General features: G+C 44.5%; 1 protein-coding gene and 1 pseudogene across 1 annotated transcript in view; both read left to right on the forward strand.

The window, feature by feature from the left end:
- Nucleotides 1-26,949, forward strand: part of PRELID2 (PRELI domain containing 2) — a 263,904-nt gene that overhangs the window by 210,404 nt on the left and 26,551 nt on the right. Inside the window, exon 5 of the mRNA XM_063928118.1 lies at nt 19,237-19,342. Within this exon, the coding sequence (XP_063784188.1) occupies nt 19,237-19,342 (106 nt within the window). The remainder of the gene's footprint in view (nt 1-19,236; nt 19,343-26,949) is intronic.
- LOC134938960 (5S ribosomal RNA) lies at nt 22,228-22,347 on the forward strand (annotated as a pseudogene).

Below are 26,949 nucleotides of genomic sequence, written 5' to 3' on the forward strand. Positions count from 1 at the left end.
TGCATTCCACTAGTCACCACCCCCGGGCCCTCAAAAATGGACTCCCGATTTCACAGTTTTTACGTGTGATGCGAAACAATTCACAGGATGATTTGAGGGAGCAACAATTGTCTGAGATGACGACAAGGTTTGAAGAAAGGGGATATGGCACCAGTTTGGTGAAAAAGGCGTTGAAACGGGCACGACACATCTTTTCTGGTGGGAGGAGTAAATCTAAACCACGGATAACAGATAGGATGGTGATTACAACTCATTTTGATGTCAATGCCCCTGTATTCGCCAGTTCGGTTAAAAAACATTGGCCAATAATTGCCTCGGACACTACATTTAAGAATATAACTAAGAAACCATTAGTGTCATTTGCACGTGGACCAAATCTAAAACAGCTCCTTATGCAGCCAATGAAGAACTTTACTACTAAAACCAAAGAGACGTGGTTACGTTAAAAAAAACAAGGTTGTTTCCGCTGTATGGGATGTACTACCTGCAACAGTATGCTCTCTGGTAAAGTCTTCTCCCATCCCCACACTGGTAGGAAAATTTCTATCAAACATCATGTCACTTGCACCACGGATCACGTGATTTATGTTTTAATGTGCCCCTGTGGGCTGTATTATGTGGGGAAGACAATTACCACCTTCAGAGAAAGAATGGCTAACCATCGTCTTTCGATCAGACAAGTGATGATCAACAAACAAAGTGATAAACCGGTGGCTCGGCATTTTTTGACTAATGGACACCAACTGGCAACGCTTAAATGTATGATCATAGATCATGTACCTAATCTACCTAGGGGTGGTGATCGGGGGAAAAAACTCCTTCAAAGTGAGTCCAGGTGGATTTTTAGATTGGACACTAAGGCCCCTCGGGGTTTGAATGAGAACATCAACATGAAATGCTTTCTTTAATATTTAATATTAATTATGTCTCTCACTGACCATGAATTAAGTATGGATTTCATTATTGATTTCATTAGTGTATCAATGTGTATATCGGTTTGGCCCGTAACATTAGCCGCACGTGGCCTTTCTTTTTCATTCTTTTTCTTTTTTTGTCATTTTTTGACGTGTTATATGTAAGTGTGTTACTGTTGTGGTTTGTGTTTGTTTGTCTAAATTGTACCGGGCATTTGATGGTGGATTGCTTTTGTGGAGGCATCTGTGTTTGAACACCACATATTACCATTGGGTATGTGTTTGGGTATAGTAGGCACCTATTAGGTAGTAGCAACTATAATTGGTGTGCGTCTAGTCGGTCCCTGGCAAGTCCTTGATTGTGCTGACCCCCATTCTGCACATTACCCGCTGGTAGAAATTATTACCGCGGATTAATCTCCCAGTGTACATACACAAGGTGAGCATGTTTTGATTGGTCCGGTTTGCTCATAAAGGGTAAAGTTGACCCGAGCGGGATATGTTGTGGAGTCACGGCTTGGGTGACGGGGCGGTGATGAGCGGGCGGTAGCCTGTCTCTCATGACGCCCTGTTACCATGGCGACTGAGGTAATCCTTCTGTTAGTGTTGCGCCCACCGCTCGTCACCGGAGGTGACGTAGCGGCATTTGGAACGCACACTAAGGAAGTAAAGGATTCGGTGGAACGCAGAAGGTTTTTTCTACCTGTGAGCAAAACTGACATACATGGTGACGCATGCGCAGATGGGTGGAACGCACGCCAGGAGCAGTGGACCTTGAGGCTAGCCCACCTGTAAGTTGTTTCTCATTTCTTTTGGGGTATATTAAGTCTGATTTGGTGGTGTTCACATACAGATGGCTCTACACTATGGCGGGGTGGCAGTGACATGATGTTATGGTCTTGAACGGTCATTTAGTGACCGAGGTCGACGGACAGCTAAGTTACCATTTGTACCCTTATGACTATGAAACACATCTTTTGGATATGATATATAGGCGTTGATACGCCAAGTGTTATGCGGATGACATTTCAAGTTATTTCATGCTGAGCCACCGTGATCTGCTGTTCACTTTTTAATGCCCATGGTGGGGTGATATTAAAATAATCTTTTTCAAAGCTGGATTGAGTGCCCTTCTCTACAAACTCTTATATATATATATATATATATATATATATATATATATATATATATATATATATATATAATATACATACATACATACATACATACACACATACACACATACACACATACACACATACACTAGCTGAATACCCGTGCTTCGCTACGGAGTTTCAAGTATGATGCCAATCTTTGTCAGGCCATATCTCCGGTCGGGCCTTCCCCGGATTGATGCTGTTAAAAGGCTGGCGCTGAGTACAATAATCCGCATCCTTCTCTGCCCTGTCCTGCTTCTTATGCTGCCCTACTCAGTGCTGTAAATGCTGGGACGACAGGCCAAGCTCCACCTGCTCTATGTTAAATATGTAAGGTTTGCAGGGATAGGCTGACTCTATTCCAAAGGGCCCTAGGTCTCCTTGCTTAGCTTCCCACTCTCCTTAGCGCTTTTGAGTTAAAAAGGTAATGATTTTTGCACAACACTTAAGGTGGGTACACACTGATAGATATATCTGCAGATCAATTGATCTGCAGATATATCTATGGACGGATCGGGCAGTGTGCTGTGCATACACACTGCCCGATCCATCGGGGACTGACGTCATGAACTGGGCGGGCGTGTACACACACCTGCCCAGTTCAGCTGTCAATCACCGCCGGCCGCCGCAGCATGTTTATGGGCGGGCGGCTGGTCACCCATACACACACAGCGATGCGCCAACGACGGAGTTCACAGACATATCGCCCGTACACACTGCCCGACGGACCCGCGATATATCGGCCGTTCAATAGAACGGACGATATATCGGCCAATGTGTACCCACCTTAAAGGTCACTGGGAGAGCTGTCTGTACCCTTTACACAGCAGATAAGCAGTTGCTGACTATAAAGTTTTCCTTTAATGCCATTTAAGAGTACAAATATCGTTCTCTCCTTTCTTCCTATTGCTCTCTGAGAGGTTCGGCAATGTTTAGTTCAAGTGACAGGTTAACCTCAGATAATTGAGACACTATCCTCTCCTGACTGGAAATGTTAATGATTGGTTAAGTACTCATATCTGAAATCTATATGCATAAAAGGCAAATACCACTGACATCACAAAATCTCCTGAACCATAAGGCTACACTTCCTTGCCAGTGGCGGTTTTCGAGCAGTCCATTATTTAAATAGGGGAACCACACTCTGATGTTTGACAATGTTTAGGGGTGGCAGTTGATATGGCTCCCCTATTTGAATAATGAAATGCTCTGCAACTGCCACTGCAAGGAAGTCCAGTAACAGAGCATTGTGTCCTCCCCCCTCCACGACTTGGTATCGCCGTCACCATGCATTCTTTATAGCCCTGGCTGGGGGGCTGTCTTAACTCTCCTTTGTGAGGGGGGAATTATCTCACCCCTTTTAACCCCTTTGTGGGTGGAATTTTGAAAAATCCCTTCTTAGTGGGTGCCTATGTCACAAAAGCAAGCTAGTGTCCAAATTTCAAGTTCCTAGTCTTTATGGCTCAGGAGATTTTGTGATGAGTCTGTGGTCATTTATATATATATATATATATATATATATATATATATATATATACACATACATACATACATACATACAATAAATCCCTGCACTCTCACAAATACTACAGCCAACAGCTGGTGTGCCAATCAGAGTCCCGCCCTTTTTGGGGCGGGGCCCATAGTACAATACAGGTTATCCCACACTAATGGGAAAAGATAGCACTCTCCAGACTTAGCATCCAATAAATCAAAATAGTAAATTTTAATGTAAGGGTAATCTCACAGTTCCAAAGTGGTTTCAAAAACGATTTCCAACGTTTCGGTCCCCAGCGGGACCTTTTTCAAGGAATATACAGTCCAGTCAGCAGGGTCAGCAATACAGCATATATCAGCATGGCAGGAAACCGGTGTCTCCGATTTCCTGCCATGCTGATATATGCTGTATTGCTGACCCTGCTGACTGGACTCTATATTCCTTGACAAAGGTCCCGCTGGGGACCGAAATATTGGAAATCGTTTTTGAAACCACTTTGGAACTGTGAGATTACCCTTAAATTAAAATTTACTATTTTGATTTTTTGGATGCTGAGTCTGGAGAGTGCTATGTTTTCCCATTAGTGTGGGATAACCTGTATTATATATATATATATATATATATATATATATATATATATATATATCTTGCGTGAGCTGCTCACGTTTGATATAAATATGGGGGGTGCTGGTTCAAGAATTACCATATCAGAGTCCATGTACACCTGAGCCGTTGGAGGTACAGAAGATTACAGGTAACCAGCACACCAGTTAATGCAATAGAAATATTTAATTCCATATAAAGAAGCAATGCTTTGACATATTGTTCATAGTATCACAAAACAGATGCAGTCAATCATCTGGGTATAAGTATATTCACCCATTCCTTCAAGATATCATTTTAGGGAAACATCAGTCAACAAAATCGTTTCGGTGGTATCTGCCACTTTTTCCTCCAGGATTGCCTAGCTCACAATGTCAGCAGAGCCAGTATTTATGTGCACCCATCTTAATGCAACCCAATCAGAAAGAAGCAATCAACTATTCAATCAGTACACTTAATTATATGACCATATAAGGACTTCCACAGCAATCCCCACTGCAGCACATGGAAACATATACACAAGCTACATCATTACTTACATCAGGGATGGGGAACCTTCGGCCCTCCAGCTGCTGTTGAACTACACATCCCAGCATGCCTTGAAACCGTTTTAGCATGGCCAAATAGCAAAACTGTAGCAAGGCATGCTGGTATGTGTAGTTCAACAACAGCTGGAGGACCGAAGGTTCCCCATCCCTGACTTACATCCACCAGCGCCCCTTTTAACCCCTTTGTGGGTGGAATTTTGAAAAATCCCTTTTTAGTGGGTGCATATGTAACAAAAGCAAGCTACTGTCCAAATTTCAAGTTCCTAGTCCTTATGGTTCAGGAGATTTTGTTATGAGTCTGTGGTTTAATATACTTACAGTATACATATAAATACAATAAACAGTAATATTATATATATATATATATATATATATATATATATATATATATATATATATATATATATATACATACATATACATACAGTATGCTGAAATAAATCCCGGTGCCCTCTTCCAAATGGATGTCTGATATATGCAGTAGTATGGACGGCACTCTGTCGGTTCAATCACACAATCACTTAGAGGTTCCCAGTACTTTGTGTGTAGTTCAGCTTTTCAATCCTAATATAAAATTTTGTTAGGAACAAAAGAAAGAACTATACAATCTTACCTTAAATATCGGTGACTACACATTCAGACTGTGCTCTTCCCTTGATGCTGTGCCCAGACTTTGATAGGCAAAGAAAGCAGCAGTTGTATCAGGAGTCGCTGTCTAGTCCATAACACAAGCCTATACTTTATCTGTAGTAAAGCCTGGATAACACTTATGTAAATGACAGCTCTTGTATCAGCCGCCGTGAAATTTTGTTCTTCACTCGGGTACTACATTTTCTCACTCTTCTCCGGATCTCACTAGTTGCTGATCGCTGTTCTACAGCATTGTGGGTTTGAGTGCTTCCTCTTAGATTCTTTACGGTGTTTAAGAATCCCGGTTTTGGATCTACCATTAGACACGAGCATCTCTGGACAGCTTGCTATTGGATAATCCTTTCTGTGCTCAGGAGTATCTCTTTACTTCATGCCCTTCTTTGGCAAAATGGAATTAGTAGCCTGGCTTTTCGACTTTTTACTCAGTTTTATAATGGCTACTAACTGAATACCCGTGCTTCGCTACGGAATTTCCAGGATTTCTTTGCGTATAACTTTCATTTTTAAGGACTTTCTGGTAAACTAAGACCACCCATCCCCCAGCAAGGCAGCAGTCAGCAGCACCCGGAGGGAGCAGCCCAGAGACGGAGGGGACGCCTGCTGCTGGGAACCCCCTCCCCAATCTGGACACAGCAGCCAGCGCCGGGTACAGCTGCGGGGAGACATCTGCGTTACCCAGGAGCAGTGCCGCCATGCCACCTAGTGTCAGTGGCCTGTGCACTGACAGTAGTAGTTATAGCGGCGGCAGCTGTGCCAGGGGGTGGTCACAGGGAGCAGCGACCCTGATGCGATTTATCATCGCTGGCACTGTGTAGCCGGGAACGGAGCCGCATCGCGCTGCTGCAGATCAGTTGCCGAAAAGCGAGTAGCGGAGCAGAGGGAGGATGTTAAATGTGGAGAACCTGGACTGGGTTGATCTGTGTGAGAGTCTGTTGACGTGGGTAAGTTTGGAAGCAGCAGCAGCAGGGCTACCCCATCCCCCACCCCCAGGCCCTGCACACACTGCCGACTGCTGTCATTGTGTCATCACCCGAGCCGGGTGTAGTCTGTGTAGGAGCTGTGCCCCCAGGGGTCACTGTGTAATGTGCCTCTGGGATATATACTTGTCAGTTTGATTCTTATAGCGCCAGCATAATTTGACACTAATGTCTGTTATTTTGGACATTTTATGTTTCACCCTTTCGTACTCCCCATGCTGATGGCGACTGAACTTGGACTTAAACGGCATCGGGAGTGTCACTATTCATCTCAGCGACCCTGAAAACTATGGATTTTTACATGTCACCCCCTTCCCACCCCCACCCCTAGGGGTGCTAGGGGTGTCTTACCCCACAGTATTTTTTTCCAGATTGTAAATCATATGTGTACCAAGATTGGTGTAAATTGCTCTGGCCATTCCAGAGTTATGCTGGAACATACATATATACACACAAATTCATTTTTATATATAGATAGATAGACATAGATTAGCATTGTCCATTTTTTACTGCAGCAAGTCAGCTGCTATCGATGATTGGCGATCCGTCTTGAATCGGGGGAAATTCTTCATGTAAAAAGTCCCAATTTGCTGATCGTTTCACTCTGGATCAGGTAATCAAGATTTCCCCAACCCAATTGTGACGGGTGGTATTTAGTATGCCGGCTGTTGGGATCCTGGCACTAAGTATACCGGCACCGGAATCCCAACACCTGGCATACCGACAACTATTCTCCCTCTTGGGGGTCCAAGACCCCCCCGGAGGGAGAATAAATACGCACGCCACCGTGCCCGCAGCTCGCCCATGCTGGCGGTTGGAATTCCGGTGCCGATATGCTGGGCACCGGGATCCCGCCACCGGCATAACATACTACACCAATTGTGACAGGCAGTTGCTAATGTATGGGGCTTTTAGACGAACATAGCAGCAGTTCTTTCTAACTGATGGCAATGCTCCAGAAATGTAAATTCATGCATAGCAAACAGTCACTGACCAATGCATGGCTATGTATGGTTTGCAAAAATATTGATGTATTTTTTGTTCTAGCAAATTGTGTACAGACACACAATTAGAAACTTTCCCCATTGTAAATAAGTGGTGTAATTATAATTACTGTATAACGGGATGTGGTCAAGATGCCGTCTGTCGGGATCCTGGCAGTCGAAATACTGACTCCGGAATCCCGACACCCTTTAGAATCCTGATGCCGGGACTCCGAAAGGTCCAGGAGACAGACACCGGATCTTTACTTACTATAGAATGATGTACAGCCATGCTGCATTTGTATTTTCTTTGAATGCTCTTGATTGCAGCATAGGAGGTTTTGGCCATTTGTAAAGTTTTGTTATTGTTGTCCATAGTGTGTGTGTGTGTGTGTGTGTGTGTGTGTGTGTGTGTGTGTGTGTGTGTGTGTTCTACTCGTAGTGATAAAGCATATCGTCATTTCTTAGCCGGCACAGCAGAGATTAGTTTGAGAAATCATACACCACACCTTGCAGTGGATGCTGTTTTCAGCCTAAAATCCAGACTTGTTTTGCCTCAGTTGGTTTAAAAAGCAAAATGTACTGTATGACCGAGATTTTTATGATTAGGTATTGTTATTGCATGTGTACGGAGCTGGCTTGCATTTGAGGTGTTTTGTTCAGGATTTCAATAGATGTACTTAAAATAGGACACATAAACCATAAAAGTTTTATTAACAATAGGCATGTTCCTTTTTGTGCTGATAGAAAATTAAGGCTTTCTACTACAATGTAACTATCCTATTTAGCACCTGTCACGTGAACAAGTATCCATGTGAGGCAAATAGAAGTTCATCAGCCGTAACAAGGCTTTGTAGATGGGCCAGGTTGTTCTATGTGGCATCATTACCTAGCAACCTATGCACCACCCAATAGTACAGTATAATGACAATATATATTTATCAGTATAGTATACTAAATTGTTTACTGTACAGTTCTTTGTTTATTTGTGAAATGTTTTAAAACCATTGCTTCACTCTCCCATTAGTGGCTAATGTGGGTAATGGATTATCATTGTTTATATTAAAGTGATGAACATTTGGACCACATTTTTAAAAACTTTTGATAACTAGTGCATATTACATTTCACTGCTTAAGTAAATTGCTGTTAACAAGATGTATGTATGAACCGTTTTATATTACAGTATATACAGGTATATTTCTCTGACGTCCTAGTGGATGCTGGGACTCCGTCAGGACCATGGGGATTAGCGGCTCCGCAGGAGACAGGGCACAAAAATAAAAGCTTTAGGACTAGGTGGTGTGCACTGGCTCCTCCCCCTATGACCCTCCTCCAAGCCTCAGTTAGGTTTTTGTGCCCGTCCGAGCAGGGTGCAATCTAGGTGGCTCTCCTAAAGAGCTGCTTAGAAAAAGTTATTAGGTTTTTTATTTTCAGTGAGTCCTGCTGGCAACAGGCTCACTGCAACGAGGGACTTAGGGGAGAAGAAGTGAACTCACCTGCGTGCAGGATGGATTGGCTTCTTAGGCTACTGGACACCATTAGCTCCAGAGGGATCGAACACAGGCCCAGCCATGGAGTCCGGTCCCGGAGCCGCGCCGCCGACCCTCTTGCAGATGCCGAAAAGTGAAGAGGTCCAGAAACCGGCGGCAGAAGACTTTTCAGTCTTCATGAGGTAGCGCACAGCACTGCAGCTGTGCGCCATTGTTGTCAGCACACTTCACACCAGCGGTCACTGAGGGTGCAGGGCGCTGGGGGGGGGCGCCCTGGGCAGCAATGATAATACCTTGTTCTGGCTAAAAATACATCACATATAGCCCCTGGGGCTATATGGATGTATTTAACCCCTGCCAGGTCTCACAAACACCGGGAGAAGAGCCCGCCGAAATAGGGGGCGGGGCCTATCTCCTCAGCACACAGCGCCATTTTCCTGCACAGCTCCGCTGCGAGGAAGGTTCCCAGGACTCTCCCCTGCACTGCACTACAGAAACAGGGTAAAAACAGAGAGGGGGGGGGCACTTTTTTGGCGATATTGATATATTAAGCTGCTATAAAGGAAACAACACTTCTGTAGGGTTGTTCCTATATATTTATAGCGCTTGGGTGTGTGCTGGCAAACTCTCCCTCTGTCTCCCCAAAGGGCTAGTGGGGTCCTGTCTTCGATAAGAGCATTCCCTGTGTGTCTGCTGTGTGTCGGTACGTGTGTGTCGACATGTATGAGGACGATGTTGGTGTGGAGGCGGAGCAATTGCCGGTAATGGTGATGTCACCCCCTAGGGAGTCGACACCGGAATGGATGGCTTTGTTTATGGAATTACGTGATAATGTCAGCACGTTACAAAAATCAGTTGACGACATGAGACGGCCGGCAAACCAGTTAGTACCTGTCCAGGCGTCTCAGACACCGTCAGGGGCTGTAAAACGCCCTTTACCTCAGTCGGTCGACACAGACCCAGACACCGAATCTAGTGTCGACGGTGAAGAAACAAACGTATTTTCCAGTAGGGCCACACGTTATATGATCACGGCAATGAAGGAGGCTTTGCATATCTCTGATACTGCAAGTACCACAAAAAGGGGTATTATGTGGGGTCTGAAAAAACTACCTGTAGTTTTTCCTGAATCAGAGGAATTGAATGAAGTGTGTGATGAAGCGGGGGTTAACCCCGATAGAAAACTGCTAATTTCAAAGAAGTTATTGGCATTATATCCTTTCCCGCCAGAGGTTAGGGCGCGCTGGGAAACACCCCCTAGGGTGGATAAGGCACTCACACGCTTATCAAAACAAGTGGCGTTACCGTCTCCTGAAACGGCCGCCCTCAAGGATCCAGCTGATAGGAGGCTGGAAACTACCCTGAAAAGTATATACACTCATACTGGTGTTATACTGCGACCAGCCATCGCCTCTGCATGGATGTGCAGTGCTGGGGTGGTTTGGTCGGATTCCCTGACTGAAAATATTGATACCCTGGATAGGGACAGTATTTTATTGACTATAGAGCAATTAAAGGATGCTTTTCTTTATATTCGAGATGCTCAGAGGGATATTTGCACTCTGGCATCGAGAGTAAGTGCGATGTCCATATCTGCCAGAAGAAGTTTATGGACGCGACAGTGGTCAGGTGATGCGGATTCCAAACGGCATATGGAAGTATTGCCGTATAAAGGGGAGGAATTTTTTGGGGTCGGTCTATCGGATTTGGTGGCCACGGCAACAGCCGGGAAATCCACCTTTTTACCTCAGGTCCCCTCCCAACAGAAAAAGACACCGTCTTTTCAGCCGCAGTCCTTTCGTTCCTATAAGAACAAGCGGGCAAAAGGACAGTCATATCTGCCCCGAGGCAAAGGAAAGGGTAAGAGAGTGCACCAAGCAGCTCCCTCTCAGGAGCAGAAGCCCTCCCCGGCTTCTGCAAAGCCCTCAGCATGACGTTGGGGCTTTACAAGCGGACTCAGGGGCGGTGGGGGGTCGACTCAAGAATTTCAGCGCACAGTGGGCTCACTCACAGGTGGACCCCTGGATCCTGCAGGTAGTATCTCAGGGTTACAGGTTGGAATTCGAGAAGTCTCCCCCTCGCCGGTTCCTAAAGTCTGCTCTGCCAACGTCTCCCTCAGACAGGGCGATGGTATTGGAAGCCATTCACAAGCTGTATTCTCAGAAGGTGATAGTCAAGGTACCCCTCCTACAACAGGGAAAGGGGTATTATTCCACACTATTTGTGGTACCGAAGCCGGACGGCTCGGTAAGACCTATTCTAAATCTGAAATCTTTGAACCTGTACATACAAAAATTCAAGTTCAAGATGGAGTCACTCAGAGCAGTGATAGCGAATCTGGAAGAAGGGGACTTTATGGTGTCCCTGGACATCAAGGATGCTTACCTGCATGTCCCAATTTGCCCTTCACATCAAGGGTACCTCAGGTTCGTGGTGCAAAACTGTCATTATCAGTTTCAGACGCTGCCGTTTGGATTGTCCACGGCACCTCGGGTCTTTACCAAGGTAATGGCCGAAATGATGTTTCTTCTGCGAAGAAAAGGCGTATTAATTATCCCTTACTTGGACGATCTCCTGATAAGGGCAAGGTCCAGAGAACAGCTGGGGGACATAGTAGCACTAACCCAAGTAGTGCTGCAACAGCACGGGTGGATTCTGAATTTTCCAAAATCTCAATTGACCCCGACGACACGTCTGCTGTTCCTGGGAATGATTCTGGACACGGTTCAGAAAAAGGTGTTTCTTCCGGAGGAGAAAGCCAGGGAGTTATCCGAACTTGTCAGGAACCTCCTAAAACCAGGAAAAGTGTCTGTGCATCAATGCACAAGAGTCCTGGGAAAAATGGTGGCTTCTTACGAAGCGATTCCATTCGGCAGATTCCACGCACGAACTTTTCAGTGGGATCTGCTGGACAAATGGTCCGGATCGCATTTGCAGATGCATCAGCGGATAACTTTGTCTCCACGGACAAGGGTGTCTCTTCTGTGGTGGTTGCAGAGTGCTCATCTGTTAGAGGGCCGCAGATTCGGCATACAGGACTGGGTCCTGGTGACCACGGATGCCAGTCTGAGAGGCTGGGGAGCGGTCACACAGGGAAGAAACTTCCAGGGAGTGTGGTCAAGCCTGGAGATGTCTCTTCACATAAATATACTGGAGCTAGGAGCGATTTACAATGCTCTAAGCCTGGCAAAACCCCTGCTTCAGGGTCAGCCGGTGTTGATCCAGTCGGACAACATCACGGCAGTCGCCCACGTAAACAGACAGGGCGGCACAAGAAGCAGGAGGGCAATGGCAGAAGCTGCAAAGATTCTTCGCTGGGCGGAAGATCATTTGATAGCACTGTCGGCAGTGTTCATTCCGGGAGTGGACAACTGGGAAGCGGACTTCCTCAGCAGACACGATCTACACCCGGGAGAGTGGGGACTTCATCCAGAAGTCTTCCACATGATTGTGAACCGTTGGGAAAAACCAAAGGTGGATATGATGGCGTCCCGCCTCAACAAAAAACTGGACAGGTATTGCGCCAGGTCAAGAGACCCTCAGGCAATAGCTGTGGACGCTCTGGTAACACCGTGGGTGTTCCAGTCAGTGTATGTGTTTCCTCCTCTGCCTCTCATACCAAAAGTACTGAGAATTATACGGCAAAGGGGAGTAAGAGCGATACTCGTGGCTCCGGATTGGCCAAGAAGAACTTGGTACCCGGAACTTCAGGAGATGCTCACGGAAGATCCGTGGCCTCTACCTCTAAGACGGGACCTGCTTCAGCAGGGACCGTGTCACCGCGGCTGCGTTTGACGGCATGGCGGTTGAACGCCGAATTCTAAGGGAAAAAGGCATTCCGGAAGAGGTCATCCCTACCCTGGTAAAAGCCAGGAAGGAGGTGACTGCACAACATTATCACCGCATTTGGAGAAAATATGTTGCGTGGTGTGAGGCCAGGAAGGCCCCGACGGAGGAATTTCAACTGGGTCGATTCCTACATTTCCTGCAAACAGGATTGTCTATGGGCCTCAAATTAGGGTCCATTAAGGTTCAAATTTCGGCCCTGTCGATTTTCTTCCAGAAAGAATTGGCTTCAGTTCCTGAAGTCCAGACTTTTGTAAAAGGAGTACTACATATACAGCCCCCGGTTGTGCCCCCAGTGGCTCCGTGGGATCTTAATGTAGTTTTGGATTTTCTCAAATCCCATTGGTTTGAGCCACTCAAATCGGTGGATTTGAAATATCTTACATGGAAAGTAACCATGCTACTGGTCCTGGCTTCAGCCAGGAGAGTGTCAGAATTGGCGGCTTTATCGTATAAAAGCCCATATCTGATTTTCCATTCGGACAGGGCAGAACTGCGGACGCGTCCTCAGTTTCTGCCTAAGGTGGTTTCAGCGTTTCACCTGAACCAGCCTATTGTGGTGCCTGCGGCTACTAGCGATTTGGAGGATTCTAAGTTGCTGGACGTTGTCAGGGCATTGAAAATATATATTTCAAGGACGGCTGGAGTCAGAAAATCTGACTCGCTGTTTATACTGTATGCACCCAACAAGCTGGGTGCTCCTGCTTCTAAGCAGACGATTGCTCGTTGGATTTGTAGCACAATTCAACTTGCACATTCTGTGGCAGGCCTGCCACAGCCTAAATCTATCAAGGCCCATTCCACAAGGAAGGTGGGCTCATCTTGGGCGGCTGCCCGAGGGGTCTCGGCATTACAACTCTGCCGAGCAGCTACGTGGTCGGGGGAGAACACGTTTGTAAAATTCTACAAATTTGATACCCTGGCTAAAGAGGACCTGGAGTTCTCTCATTCGGTGCTGCAGAGTCATCCGCACTCTCCCGCCCGTTTGGGAGCTTTGGTATAATCCCCATGGTCCTGACGGAGTCCCAGCATCCACTAGGACGTCAGAGAAAATAAGATTTTACTTACCGATAAATCTATTTCTCGTAGTCCGTAGTGGATGCTGGGCGCCCATCCCAAGTGCGGATTGTCTGCAATACTTGTACATAGTTATTGTTACAAAAAATTCGGGTTGTTATTGTTGTGAGCCGTCTGTTCAGAGGCTCCTACGTTTGTCATACTGTTAACTGGGTTCAGATCACAAGTTGTACGGTGTGATTGGTGTGGCTGGTATGAGTCTTACCCGGGATTCAAAATCCTTCCTTATTGTGTACGCTCGTCCGGGCACAGTATCCTAACTGAGGCTTGGAGGAGGGTCATAGGGGGAGGAGCCAGTGCACACCACCTAGTCCTAAAGCTTTTATTTTTGTGCCCTGTCTCCTGCGGAGCCGCTAATCCCCATGGTCCTGACGGAGTCCCAGCATCCACTACGGACTACGAGAAATAGATTTATCGGTAAGTAAAATCTTATTTTAGATTTGCTGTTTTAGATTTTTTAGATTGAAAGGTTCCTTACTATTATTTTGAAGATTCTCTTCTCCATGTCTGTGACCTTCCGCTTTCTTTTACTTTCTTCCCCCACTACATTGCTCCTGTCCCGGTGTGGCCCCGTCCTCATTAGGGGCTTTTTAGACATTTTAGAGGCTTCTACAGTAGGTTTGGCCAACCTGTGGCTCTCATCTGTGTGTATTGATAGTGGTTTGGTTTACATTGGAGGGTCACAAGTCCATACAGATGTGTCCTCATACATCCAGCCTCAATACACATTGCAGTGTGAGATGCCTGGCTTGAGTGAGCGGTCAGGTCCCGTCAGTGGTGCAAGTAGAAAAAAAATCTTAGTAATACTGTGTGTGTGCGCGCCAAAAAATGGGTGTGGCCAATGAAAATGGGGGCGTAATACACATATGGCCCCAATAGTGCAGTGCCAGATACACATATGACCCCAATAGCACCAGATACACATATAACCCCAATAGTACCAGATACAAATATGCCCCCAATAGTGCCAGATACAAATATGCCCCCAATAGTGCCAGATACATACATGCCCACAATAGTGCCAGATACATATATGCACTCCCCAGTGCCAGATACACATATGCCCCCACAGTGCCCGATACACATGCCAGATATGCCCCCACGGTGCCAGATACGCATATGCCAGATATGCCCAAACAGTGCCAGATATGCCCCCTTTTGCTAAACACACATGCCCCTACAGTGCTAGATAGGCCCCCACAGTGCCAGATACACATATTCCACCACGTTGCCAGATATGCCCCCCACTGTGCCAGATATGCCCCCCACTGTGCCAGATATGCCCAAACAGTGCCAGATATGCCCCCACGGTGCTAGATATGCCCCCTTTTGCTAGATACACATGCCCCTACAGTGCTAGATAGGCCCCCACAGTGCCAGATACACATATGCCCCCACGTTGCCAGATATGCCCAAACAGTGCCAGAGATGCCCCCACATTTCCAGATACACATGCCCTCACGGTGCCAGATATGCCCTGAGCAGTGCAACTCACTATTGTTGCTGGTACGGTCTGATGCTGCAGTCGGAGAGAGGAGAGTGCAGCACGCACCTCTCCTGCCCTCAGTCCACTTCGGTCTCTTCCTGCAGCAGCATCGGCAGCGTCCTGTGTATCAGAACTGGCGCCGGTCCACAAGCCATTTAGAGCGATCCGGCAGCGACGGCTCATGATTGGCTGCCAGTCTGCAAGCTCTGATTGGCTCACGAACCGGTGTTTGAGTGTAACACATGCCACCGCCGTCGGATTCAAAGAACGGAAGGAGAAACCGCCGGATTCCGACTGACTGGGCAGGTAGAAGAGGGGCAGGAGAGGAGAGGCGCATGCTGCACTCTCCTCTCTCCGGCACGGTGTCTGCAAGGTGGCGGCCCGACGGTACTGTGTATCGGCTGGGAATTTCTTACCGGTACGAAGTACCATCCCGTACCACCATACTTGCATCACTTGGTCCTGTGCAATTTGCTATTGGCGGGCATCATTTTTTTTACTGATTAGTTTGATATGACACTTGTTTATTGTGTGTGACTGAGACTGTATATGGAGCAGGACAGAACTTATTAGAAAAAAGCTGCTGCTGCTACAGTACATTGTAGCACTTTGTGTACAGATTCAGAGACTCAGTCACACCAGATATACAAGTGTCATATGTTAAATAAATCAGCACAGCCTCCTTGTGCGTCCATGTCGCATTGCATTGTGAATAATATGCATTTTCAGCAAAAAAGACACTCAACGCTAGACGATTCTCTCTTTGATTTGCCTAGATGGGCTGTTTGATGTGACTGCAGCAAAGATATATGAGGACACATCTGTAGCTCAAAATGTCACTTTCCAATTAATACTATCATTATTGTTGATTTGTAAGGAGCCACAATGCTCCGCCGTGGGAAAAAGTGGCTATACATAAAACAGGGACATTAAGGTACACAAAATAAATACAGTCATGATAATAAAGGACATGTAGGGCCTTGATTAGAGCTTGTAATATAATATAATCAAAACATCCAGTCATTCACTCCCTCCTATGTCAGCTCGAGTGATTCTGAATATATGTTGCAATAACATCCAAGGTCAGTCTATTATAAAGACAATTAAAGTGTCAATTATAGGGTTATTTCACCAAATCAGACTTTGGGAGACCATCTGACTTATTGTCCATAGATGTAGGTTTTTTATATCAAAGACACTTTAATTAAACTACTATCAGGAAAACAATTAGGACAGAGCTTCTGTACTTAACTAGTCAATAATTCAGTAGATGAATCTCATTAATAGACTACTCTCCATGACTGTGTCATTGTAATTGTGTTTCCTCATCGTGTTATGCTACAGCAATCAATAAGTGATCGATATTCTCCAGGACATTTCCATTTCCACAGCTCTCAGTGAGATAAATAACTTATGTTGATGTTTCTACTACAGTGCACTTGGGTCCAGAGAATTAGATTAGCCTGTGGAGCAATTTAAACTACCTTTCAATTAGTTTTTTTTTTATGGCATTAATCTACTTTATTTGTAAAGTATCAGCATATTCTACAATACAATACTGTAGACGATATAGAACAGAAAATGCTGTAAGGGCATATTTAAATTTAAAGCATGATTTTTGGAGGAATACTATATTGAATCTACAAGCGTTTTCAACCAAATGTTAGATTTCTGAATTATTTAATGTCTTGCTTTGCTTGGTATAAATATACAGTAGGCTCAGGTTGCTTCTGCTTGTACATGGAACAGAAACAAAATAAGTCCCCAAGTACAGTTGTACTTGTTACGGAGTTAACGAGGTTAGCAAACTTGTTAATTGTACCTAAAGCACTTGTAGTATTTTGATTGTATCTCTGTAACATGTATGTTTTGCTCATGCCTTAGACAACATAGCTTTCAAAGTGATATTATTTTCACTGCCGCACCTGAAACGTATCATAGAGAATACATTTAAAAGTATCATATTATTAATTAAGAACTTTAAGTAGAAATAATTGATATGTTCTTATTATTGTTTTAAACTCATGGATGTTTCATGGTTGTTCGCTTTAGCATTTCTACAATAATATAGTTATAATCAATGTAAAACTTTGTAGGATATTAGATCAAATAAGCAATGAACAATATAGACAGTGCTCCTCCTCCATAAATAAATCAGTATAAAAGTGTGCTCAAGGTGGGTACACACTTGACGATACGCTCCAAGAACGATTTCGTTTAGTGTTTTCCCTTGACTGCCAATAAAGTATGCATACACTGGACGATATCGCTAACAATATCGTTCAGTGACGTCACACCGGGGCAGACCTGTAGCTGCATGCACGGGCGACAGACTCACAGAAGCGTGCATCTTCCATCATTCATAGCTTACACAATTGATGATATTTTTAACAATATCACTCATAAGGGTGAAAATGAGCGATATTGTCTAAAATTTGGCCTAGTGTGTACGCACCTTAAGTCCGTAGTCCTAGGAGTTGTGTTGAAAATTCCTTGTGCCATGTGCACTACATGTGAAGAGTATAGAGCCGGAGCACATTTTAGGAGTGAATATCTCAACCCAACTTTACGTTGCAGCATCAATTTACAGTACTATTACAGTTAATTGCTAATGGATTAGTTAGATGATAAAACTCTATAATGTTCACCAGGTTGATGATTCTGCACATGAAACATGGAGAGGATCCTCCAAATCAGTGTATGTCTTTCTATAGTCACTTGTCCAGGTGACTGGTATGAACATAGAGGGAACCATTTTGTGTGTAATAGGCAGACACTACTACTGTACATATACTGTAGTTATGTGTGGAAGCAGTTTTTGACATGTAAAATCTGAGCATAGGATGCTTGGCACCAAAGAAGGTTACAATGTAAAACCTGATGCTTTATTAACTAGTGGGTTACTGGAAGCCATTACTGTTACCTGTACTGCGTTAGATGCCATTTTGAAAAATGTCCAATTTAATGTATTTTGTTGTTGTTTTTTTTACTAGTATGGTTATTGATAGGGCCAATGTACTATCTTAACAGAGTTCAGGAAAGGAAAGTAGTGATAGTAGTGACTGGGTAAAGGATATGATGGCAGCCTCGCACAACTTACAAAATTTATGTTCAAATTCCAACAATCACATGTTTTGTACTTAACTTGTATAGTGTATGTCTTGGAGATTATGGTTCCTGATTTAGCGTTACATGTAACATTGTGACTTTTGCATATACATACAAAATGCCACTTCAGTTTCTATTGTGTGATTATATTTGAGTTACATTTATTTTAGGATATGTAACTTTAAATCTAGCATGTAAATCTTCCTAGTCATCGAGAACTTGCTCCAATTCTGTGACATGCACATGCATACACCTCCCTAAAAGGTGCATCTTAAAGATTGGTGAAAATGTACTGTAAATCGAGTGCATAGCAATTTGGAGTGGCTGACCTGTGTCTATTACTAGACCAAATTTATGAATGAATGTCTCTGACTACAAGTTTCTCTAGGTGCAAGTGAACACAAGTACAGTGTAAAGGTGCATACACACGGAGAGATTTTGACTATGAGAGATTTTGACTGAGTGATTTCCCTTGAACTGGCTGTAGGAGATTTTGACTAACTTTACCAGAGATTTTGGCTATGAGCGATTTTGGCTAACTCATTCAAGCAAGGGGATGCTTTTTCTTTTCCAGCGACATAGCCAAAATTGATTTGCTTGCACAGTCTATTTTTAGCAGCGATAGCGACCTGGCGGGGACGCGCATCGCTATCGCTGGCTGTGTACACATGGAGATATATGCACTAACTTTCTGAGCGATTTTGACTATATAGTCAAAATCGCTCAGTTATATGGCTCCGTGTGTATGCACCTTTAGGTACCGCAACTCAAAAATAGGTTATATGCAGTGTGACAAATCTTTCCAAGTCACGTTTTTGTGTGTGCAAATGGATTTGTACTCTATATCATACCTGGTGTTTGCAAGTTCTATTAAATAACTATTCATTTCCATTTTAGGACAGAATTTAATCAGAGAGGGTCCATATCAATAACTGGGGCTGGATTCCTCAACTGCGTTCTGGAAACATTTGCTCAGACGTTCTTGAAACATGGAGCCAAAAAGGTAATGTCTCTAGAATTTGCAAACAAAAATTACTGAGAGGAGGTTAATAATAAAATCATATACAGGTTGAGTATCCCTTATCCAAAATGCTTGGGACCAGAGGTATTTTGGATATGGGATTTTTACGTATTTTGGAATAATTGCATACCATAATGAGATATCATGGTGATGGGACCTAAATCTAAGCACAGAATGCATATATGTTACATATACACCTTATACACACAGCCTGAAGGTAATTTTAGCCAACATTTTTTATAACTTTGTGCATTAAACAAAGTGTGTCTACATTCACACAATTCATTTATGTTTCATATACACCTTATACACACAGCCTGAAGGTCATTTAATACAATATTTTTAATAACATTGTGTATTAAACAAAGTTTGTGTACACTGAGCCATCAGAAAACAAAGGTTTCACTATCTCACTCTCACTCAAAAAAGTCTGTATTTCGGAATATTTGGATATGGGATACTCAACCTGTACCAATATTGTTTCCCAGGTTTTTGGTGTAAATGCAATGGTTGAAGTTGGCTGGTATATAGTGATAAGCCTTACCGCCACTTGCTTCAATTGTAGTACTCTGAAATTCCAATCACTTACACTTTCCATATTCCTGCTTCTACATGTCCACTTCATTCGGGCATAAACGCAAAAATAAGGGTCTAGAACACTGCTTTCTCTAACCACCTGCTGACTGTGGCAGAGCGTAAAGTTTTCTGGCTCTCATGGAACATGTTGCATTTTATTAGACAGATAGTATGTACAGTTCTAAAATTAACATTTATTAATACCAAATCTAAATTGTATATAAAAAAATCAATGTGAGAGCAGTCACGCTATGTATGTCTATAAAGAGTAACCATAAAACAATGTATATAGGGGATTATTCTTGCTTCCTACAGCAATATATTGGGGATATTAGAGGGTTATTCTTGCTTCCCGCAGCAAGATATGCGTCCATCTACTCACATGCTGGGGGCCGCCCAGCACAGGGCAAGGCCACCCAACACGTGTGTGGCTCCAAATTGCGGACGCATCAATTTAAGGACTACCCCTGCTAGAGCAGCTAGGCTACTCTGGTGGGCAGTACAGGGCCATTTTTTTTTTATCAGAGCGGCTGCCCCAAAACTGCTCCCAACATGCCTCTGTATTACCGGCAACGCTGCGTTGATGCCCCCAAGGACAGTATGTCAATCACCTTGTGGTGATGCGGCCGCAAGAAGGGTTGCACACGCACACTGTGACAAGTCCTCGTGCTCAGACCCCTTGAATGCAGCCACTGCTTACAGACACGCTGCTTCGATCGGGTCTAATTGACTCCTTGGATCCATGAGTCAATGATAAGATTGGTGGATCAGAGTGTCTATCAAAAAGATTATCCAATCAGCCATGAGCCCTGCTCTACATAAACGGAAACCTACAGTGATCACACTACGTCCTGTGATCAAGCTTACCCTGCGAAACGTACGTCAGGACACTGCGATCACGTGATGCGCACACGTGACCGCGCTAGCCGGAACTCAGACGGTCACCAGGCAACGGCCCCAAGCCACCGCTTACTTGGAGCGAGACTACGGACACACGCCGCTGGAGTCCCCGAAGCCTCTGCACGGCCAAAAGCGGGACGGGCAGCGCCAATAGCAGCACTGGTATCGTATATACCCTACACCACTGTGAAATTCATTCACACCACACTTATGTAACACCACTTTGTGTGACTGAAAGGCAGTAATTTTCCTGCTCAACAGCCATCTGACATTATCCTATTTTGCAACTATTTTCACATAGAACTCTGAGCATTAGAGACATTGTATATAGGTTCAACCATCCTGTTGTTACTCAGGAATCAACTGTTCATTGTAGCAATTTACCCTCAATCAGCCCCACAATAAGGATCCTTATTTGAAAGGTCACAATGATGGAACATTGACAATTGCGGCTTACAGACACACCATTAAATTACTGGATGTGTACTCCCAGCCCCAAAACTTATTGGTTGAATTATATTTTCACAGGGAATAACTGATGAGCTCCATGCAGTGGATCTCTTCCAAGTATATCAAGTATATCAATGTCATGAGCTTTTTCTGTAGGTTTCATATATAACCTGCTGTGATATAAACTCCCCCTTTTTCTGTGGTTCAGAGGGGTCATTTAGTTTAGCTGGTGTCGCTTTGATAAATGTCCTTGCCTGCTATTATGCCATAACTACACGCTGTCTCCTACAGTATAATTATAATTGGCATTAAGACACAGTATATTCTGGTACGGCCGTACTGGTGATCTAAAGCTCTATGTTTAGGTATAAGGTAAATCCATCTGCAGATGGTAAGTAGTATATATGAATTTTTTCCACATATATTATCCTTAAACCTACTGATGTTCTTTCTGTGACCGCCGTGTCACATGCTGAGTAATTAGGTGATTGCACGTATATATTTCTTTTCGTGACCGCCGTGTCACATGCTGATTAATCAGCTGCTGATTAATTAGGTGATTGCACGTATATACTTCTTTTTGTGACCGCCGTGTCACATGCTGATTAATCAGCTGATTGCATGTAATCTCTAATGTTTGCAACCATTGTATTGCACGTAATCTCTTATGTTTGCAACCATTGTGTTACACATATTATTGGTACAAGGCAAGCCCATCTGTAGATGGTATGTGGCTCATATGAATTGTCCACATAAATTGCCCTTTACAGATCGATGTATTTATATATCTTTCATTGTGGCCGCCGAGTCACAGTTTGAGTAGCCAGATGACTGCATGTAATCTCTTATGTCTGTAACATTTACGTTACATATGCTCTTTATCCTCAACATATAGTAGCCACACGGCATATATTTGGAGTGACCAAAGAGGGGAGCCTAATAATTGCGGTCATACTTCACTGGAGATGCCCAATCTCTTCCGAACTTGGAAGCTAAGCAGTGAAAGGCTGGGTTAATACTAGGATGGGAGACCACCTCTGAACACCCTGGTACTGCAATAAACTGGCTATCGGACACAGTGGCACTCAATTTTATGCTATCCGACACTTGGATTCATGTGACCAATGATTTAATTCTCTGCGCCTATAATGATCTGGAATGGATATTAGCAGAATAAATGATGGTCATACATTACATAAGAGATATTACGCAAGAGCATGGTGACAAAAGCACCACAGATTTCTACTTCCGGCAATTTGCAGACTGTGGTATTTGAGATCACGAATAACATAATTTATCCATATTTTCATTTGTTCACATATGGTCACCCATAGAATTTAATTTTAATATTTACCCAATTAAATTGTTCTTATCAGTATTATACCAATTATACTGTAACCTCTGAATTAGAGTGCTCCCACAAAAGAGTGTTTTTTCCTATATCTCTTTTCTTGGTCCCTTGTACTTGATACTTTTTGACTCTAGGGAGCACCACTGAAAGCAACATATTGTGATATTAGGATAGATTATCATAATATCTACGGTTGCCATATACAGAAGTAATTCAATTTAAATTCAGTTTTTCAGAGGCTATTAATTGTTTGATGTTTTTGGACTGGTGCGGTTCCCTCCCAAACCCCATTTCCTAGACCCCATAGAACTCTGATATTTGTAATATTGTATTATTTCCATATAATTATCCTATGTAATTAAATATTGATGCCGTTAAGTCAAAAGTGCAACTAATTGTGAAGTGCTGCTGATAATCAGTGCTATATAACTATAAGCTAATAATCCACAATGCTTCAAAAGACAATACCGTAAAAAGTATGTGTATGTATAATAAATATATATATATATATATATATATATATATATATATATATATATATATATATATATATATATATACACATATACACTTTAAGGTACAGAGACAAAACAATTTGTCGGCAATTGTAGATAAATGACAAGTAAATGAAAAGTACTGCTGAAACTCAAGCAATGATGCAGCAGCTGCGAGGTACACTGGGCTCCACAAGGATTGGACAATGGGGTGTAGAGTAGGATCTTGATCCGAGGCACCAACAGGCTCAAAGCTTTGACTGTTCCCAGAATGCACAGCGCCGTCTCCTCTATAACCCCGCCTCTCTGCACAGGAGCTCAGTTTTTAGTTAACCAGCCCAATGCAGTAGCAGGAAAAGAGACGGCAAAGATTAGTAGCCACATACACCACACTATCACGACAAGAGAAGTGTCAGCGGCTAATGCCATACCAACCCAAAGGGGTGGTCTTCAGAATGCCGAATGTCGGGATCCCAGCGCACAGTATACCGGCGCCGGGATCCTGACACCCGGCATACCGACAGCTATTCTCCCTCGTGGGGGTCCACGACCCCCCTGGAGGGAGAATAAAATAGCTTGGCGCGCGTAGCGATCCTGCAAGGGGCTCCTTTGCACTCGCCACACTGTCGGTATGCCGGCGGTCGGGCTCCCGGCGCCGGTATGCTGGTCGCCGGGAGCCCGGCCGCCGGCATAACCTACTACACCCAACCCAAAGAAGCTAAGTGCGTCAGGGTGGGGGCCTTGTGGAGCCCACTGTACCTCGCAGAAAGAGATTTAACAAAGGTAAGTTCTTACCATAAATCTCGTTTTCTGCTGCGGTGTACACTGGGCTCCACAAGGATTGGACAATGGGGATGTCCTAAAGCAGTTCCTTATGGGAGGGGACGCACTGTAGCGGGCACAAGAACCCGGCGTCCAAAGGAAGCATCCTGGAAAGCGGCAGTATCGAAGGCATAGAACCCTATAAACGTGTTCCCGGAGGACCACGTAGCCGCCTTGCACAATTGTTCAAGGGTCGCACCACGTTGGGCCGCCCAAGAAGGTCCAACAGACCGAGTAGAATGGGCCATAATGTGAGCAGGAGCTGACAGACCAGCCTTCACATAAGCATGTGCAATCACCATTCTAATCCATCTGGCCAGGGTCTGCTTGTGAGCAGGCCAGCCACGTTTGTGAAATACAAACAAAACAAAGAGAGAATCAGATTTTCGAATAGAACCAGTTCTCTTCACGCAGATACGGAGAGCCCGTACCACATCCAAAGACCGCTCTTTGGGAGACAAATCAGGAGAGACAAAGGCCGGAACCACAATCTCCTGATTAAGGTGCAACGAAGAAACCACCTTAGGTAAATATCCGGGACGAGTCCTAAGAACCGCCCGGTCACGGTGAAAAATCAGATATGGGGAACTACAAGACAAGCACCCAGATCCGACACTCTTCTAGCAGAGGCAATAGCCAGCATGAACACCACCTTAAGGGAAAGCCACTTAAGGTCAGCTGAACCCAGGGGTTCAAACGGAGGCTCCTGCAATGCCTCCAAAACCACCGACAAGTCCCAAGGAGCCACAGGCGGGACATAGGGAGGTTGGATACGCAACACACCCTGAGTGAAAGTATGAACATCAGGTAAAGTCGCAATTTTTCTCTGAAACCACACCGACAAGGCAGAAATATGAACCTTGAGGGAGGCCAGACGCAGGCCTAAATATAGGCCCTGCTGCAGAAAAGCCAAAAGTTTGGCTGTACTAAACTTGGAAGCGTCATAATTATTAGATGCGCACCAAACAAAGTAGGAATGCCAGACCCTATAGTAAATCCGAGCAGAAGCCGGTTTCCGGGCCCGCAACATAGTTTTAATGACCTCTTCAGAAAAACCCTTAGCCCTCAAGATGGAAGCTTCAAGAGCCACACCGTCAAAGACAGCCTGGCTAGGTCCTGTTAGACACAGGGGCCCTGAACGAGGAGGTCTGGGCGTTGTGGAAGCAGAAGTGGACGCTCTGACGATAGGCCTTACAGGTCTGAGAACCAGAGCCGTCTGGGCCACACCGGAGCTATGAGAAGCAGAATTCCTTTTTATTGCTTGAACTTCCGAATTACCCTGGGCAGGAGTGACACCGGAGGGAACATGTACGGCAGCCGAAACCTCCACGGCACCGCCAGCGCATCCACGAATGCTGCTTGAGGATCCCTTGTCCTTGCTCCGAAGACCGGAACCTTGTGATTGTGTCGAGACGCCATCAGATCTACATTTGGAAGACCCCACTTTTCCACTAGGAGTTGAAACACTTCTGGATGGAGGCTCCACTCGCCGGCATGCACGTCCTGACGTCATAAAAAGCTTTTCTTAGGGCTGCCTGGAGCACCCCCTCTGTTCAGTGCCTGCTTACTGCAGCACCAACTTACAAAACTGAGCTCCTGTGCAGGGAGGCGGGGTTATAGAGGAGGTGGCGCTGTGCATTCTGGGAACAGTCAAAGCTTTGAGCCTGTTGGTGCCTCGGATCAAGATCCTACTCTACACCCCATTGTCCAATCCTTGTGGAGCCCAGTGTACCCCGCAGCAGAAAAGCAATTTAGGATTTTGAACTAAAGGCAGCCCTTGATATCTTATTCTCTTTCAGTTATATGAAAGATGAATGAGAGTGTAAGAAGCGGGGTGTAGGGAAGATTTAAATGAATGATGGGAGTGTGCTGAATGCACTAGGTAGGAATGAGTCCAAAAAGTAATGAGGACCTGTTTCTCATGCATTTACGTGTGTTATGAATTGCTCCCATGCAGACATATCTTTACTATCCTTTCCTGTCAGCTGTGACTAATTTCCAGTTCAAATGTAAACACACTGTATGCAGATAATGCAGATGTGATTCTAATTAATGACTCCTTGAAGTCAAACAGTTTGCTAAGATGTTCATCACACAGTTAAATGATGCAGAAACATGACTGTGAATGGAGACATATGATGGGGGAATAAACCAGTTCTGGCAGACTTATTCAGTGATTCATTTTGGGGGAAAAATGGATCTGTTCGTATGCGCTTATTGTTTCTTCTATATAAGGTAAAACTTGTATTAATAGTAATTTTTGTTTAACATTTTAAAATCTAGCCCTCCTCCTTGCCTAGACATGCCTCTCATGCCAAACTGAGTTATTAATGCTGACAAACTAAGGGGCAGATTCAGTTGGCGGGGGGCTAATCTGGGCTGTCTGTTCTCTCAGAAAAGTGTCCAGAGCATTCAGTAAAGGGGGGTACACACAGAGAGATCAGTGCTTAAATTCTAAGCAATCTGACTAGATTGCTTAGAATTTAAGCACGGATCTCTCCGTGTGTATCCCCTACAGCGATATCGATGCGCGGCTCCACGCGTCGCTATCGCTGGTACTAGATTGGCCTGCATGCTGGCACAATCTAGCAGGTCCTCATTTCACCGCTGGGTAAAATGAGCGCCCCCCGTCCTCCCCCCTCGCTCAGCATACATCGGTGCTGTGCTGAGCAGGGGGAGAGATGTGTGCTGAGCGGTCACTGATAGATCGCTCAGCACACATCTCTCCCTGTGTGTACAGGGCTTTAAAGACTTGTGGTAGCAATTAGCGCACATCTTTGCTTACAGACTCTAGAGGTGTGAGCAAAATTGAGGACCTCCAGGCACATTACCCAGGGGAACAGAATGAGTGGTTCAACCCGCTGATATTTAAATCTGCACAATGCAGGTACCGTATAAGACCTGCACACAAAAGGTGCAAGTAGGGTGGTATCCCTTACTAGCAGAGACAAAGGTCTTCCACTACTGTTTAAGATGTAAAACATGTTTGGTTATAA

The sequence above is a fragment of the Pseudophryne corroboree genome, chromosome 6 (assembly GCF_028390025.1).
Source record: "Pseudophryne corroboree isolate aPseCor3 chromosome 6, aPseCor3.hap2, whole genome shotgun sequence".
NCBI classification, from domain to species: Eukaryota; Metazoa; Chordata; class Amphibia; order Anura; family Myobatrachidae; genus Pseudophryne; species Pseudophryne corroboree.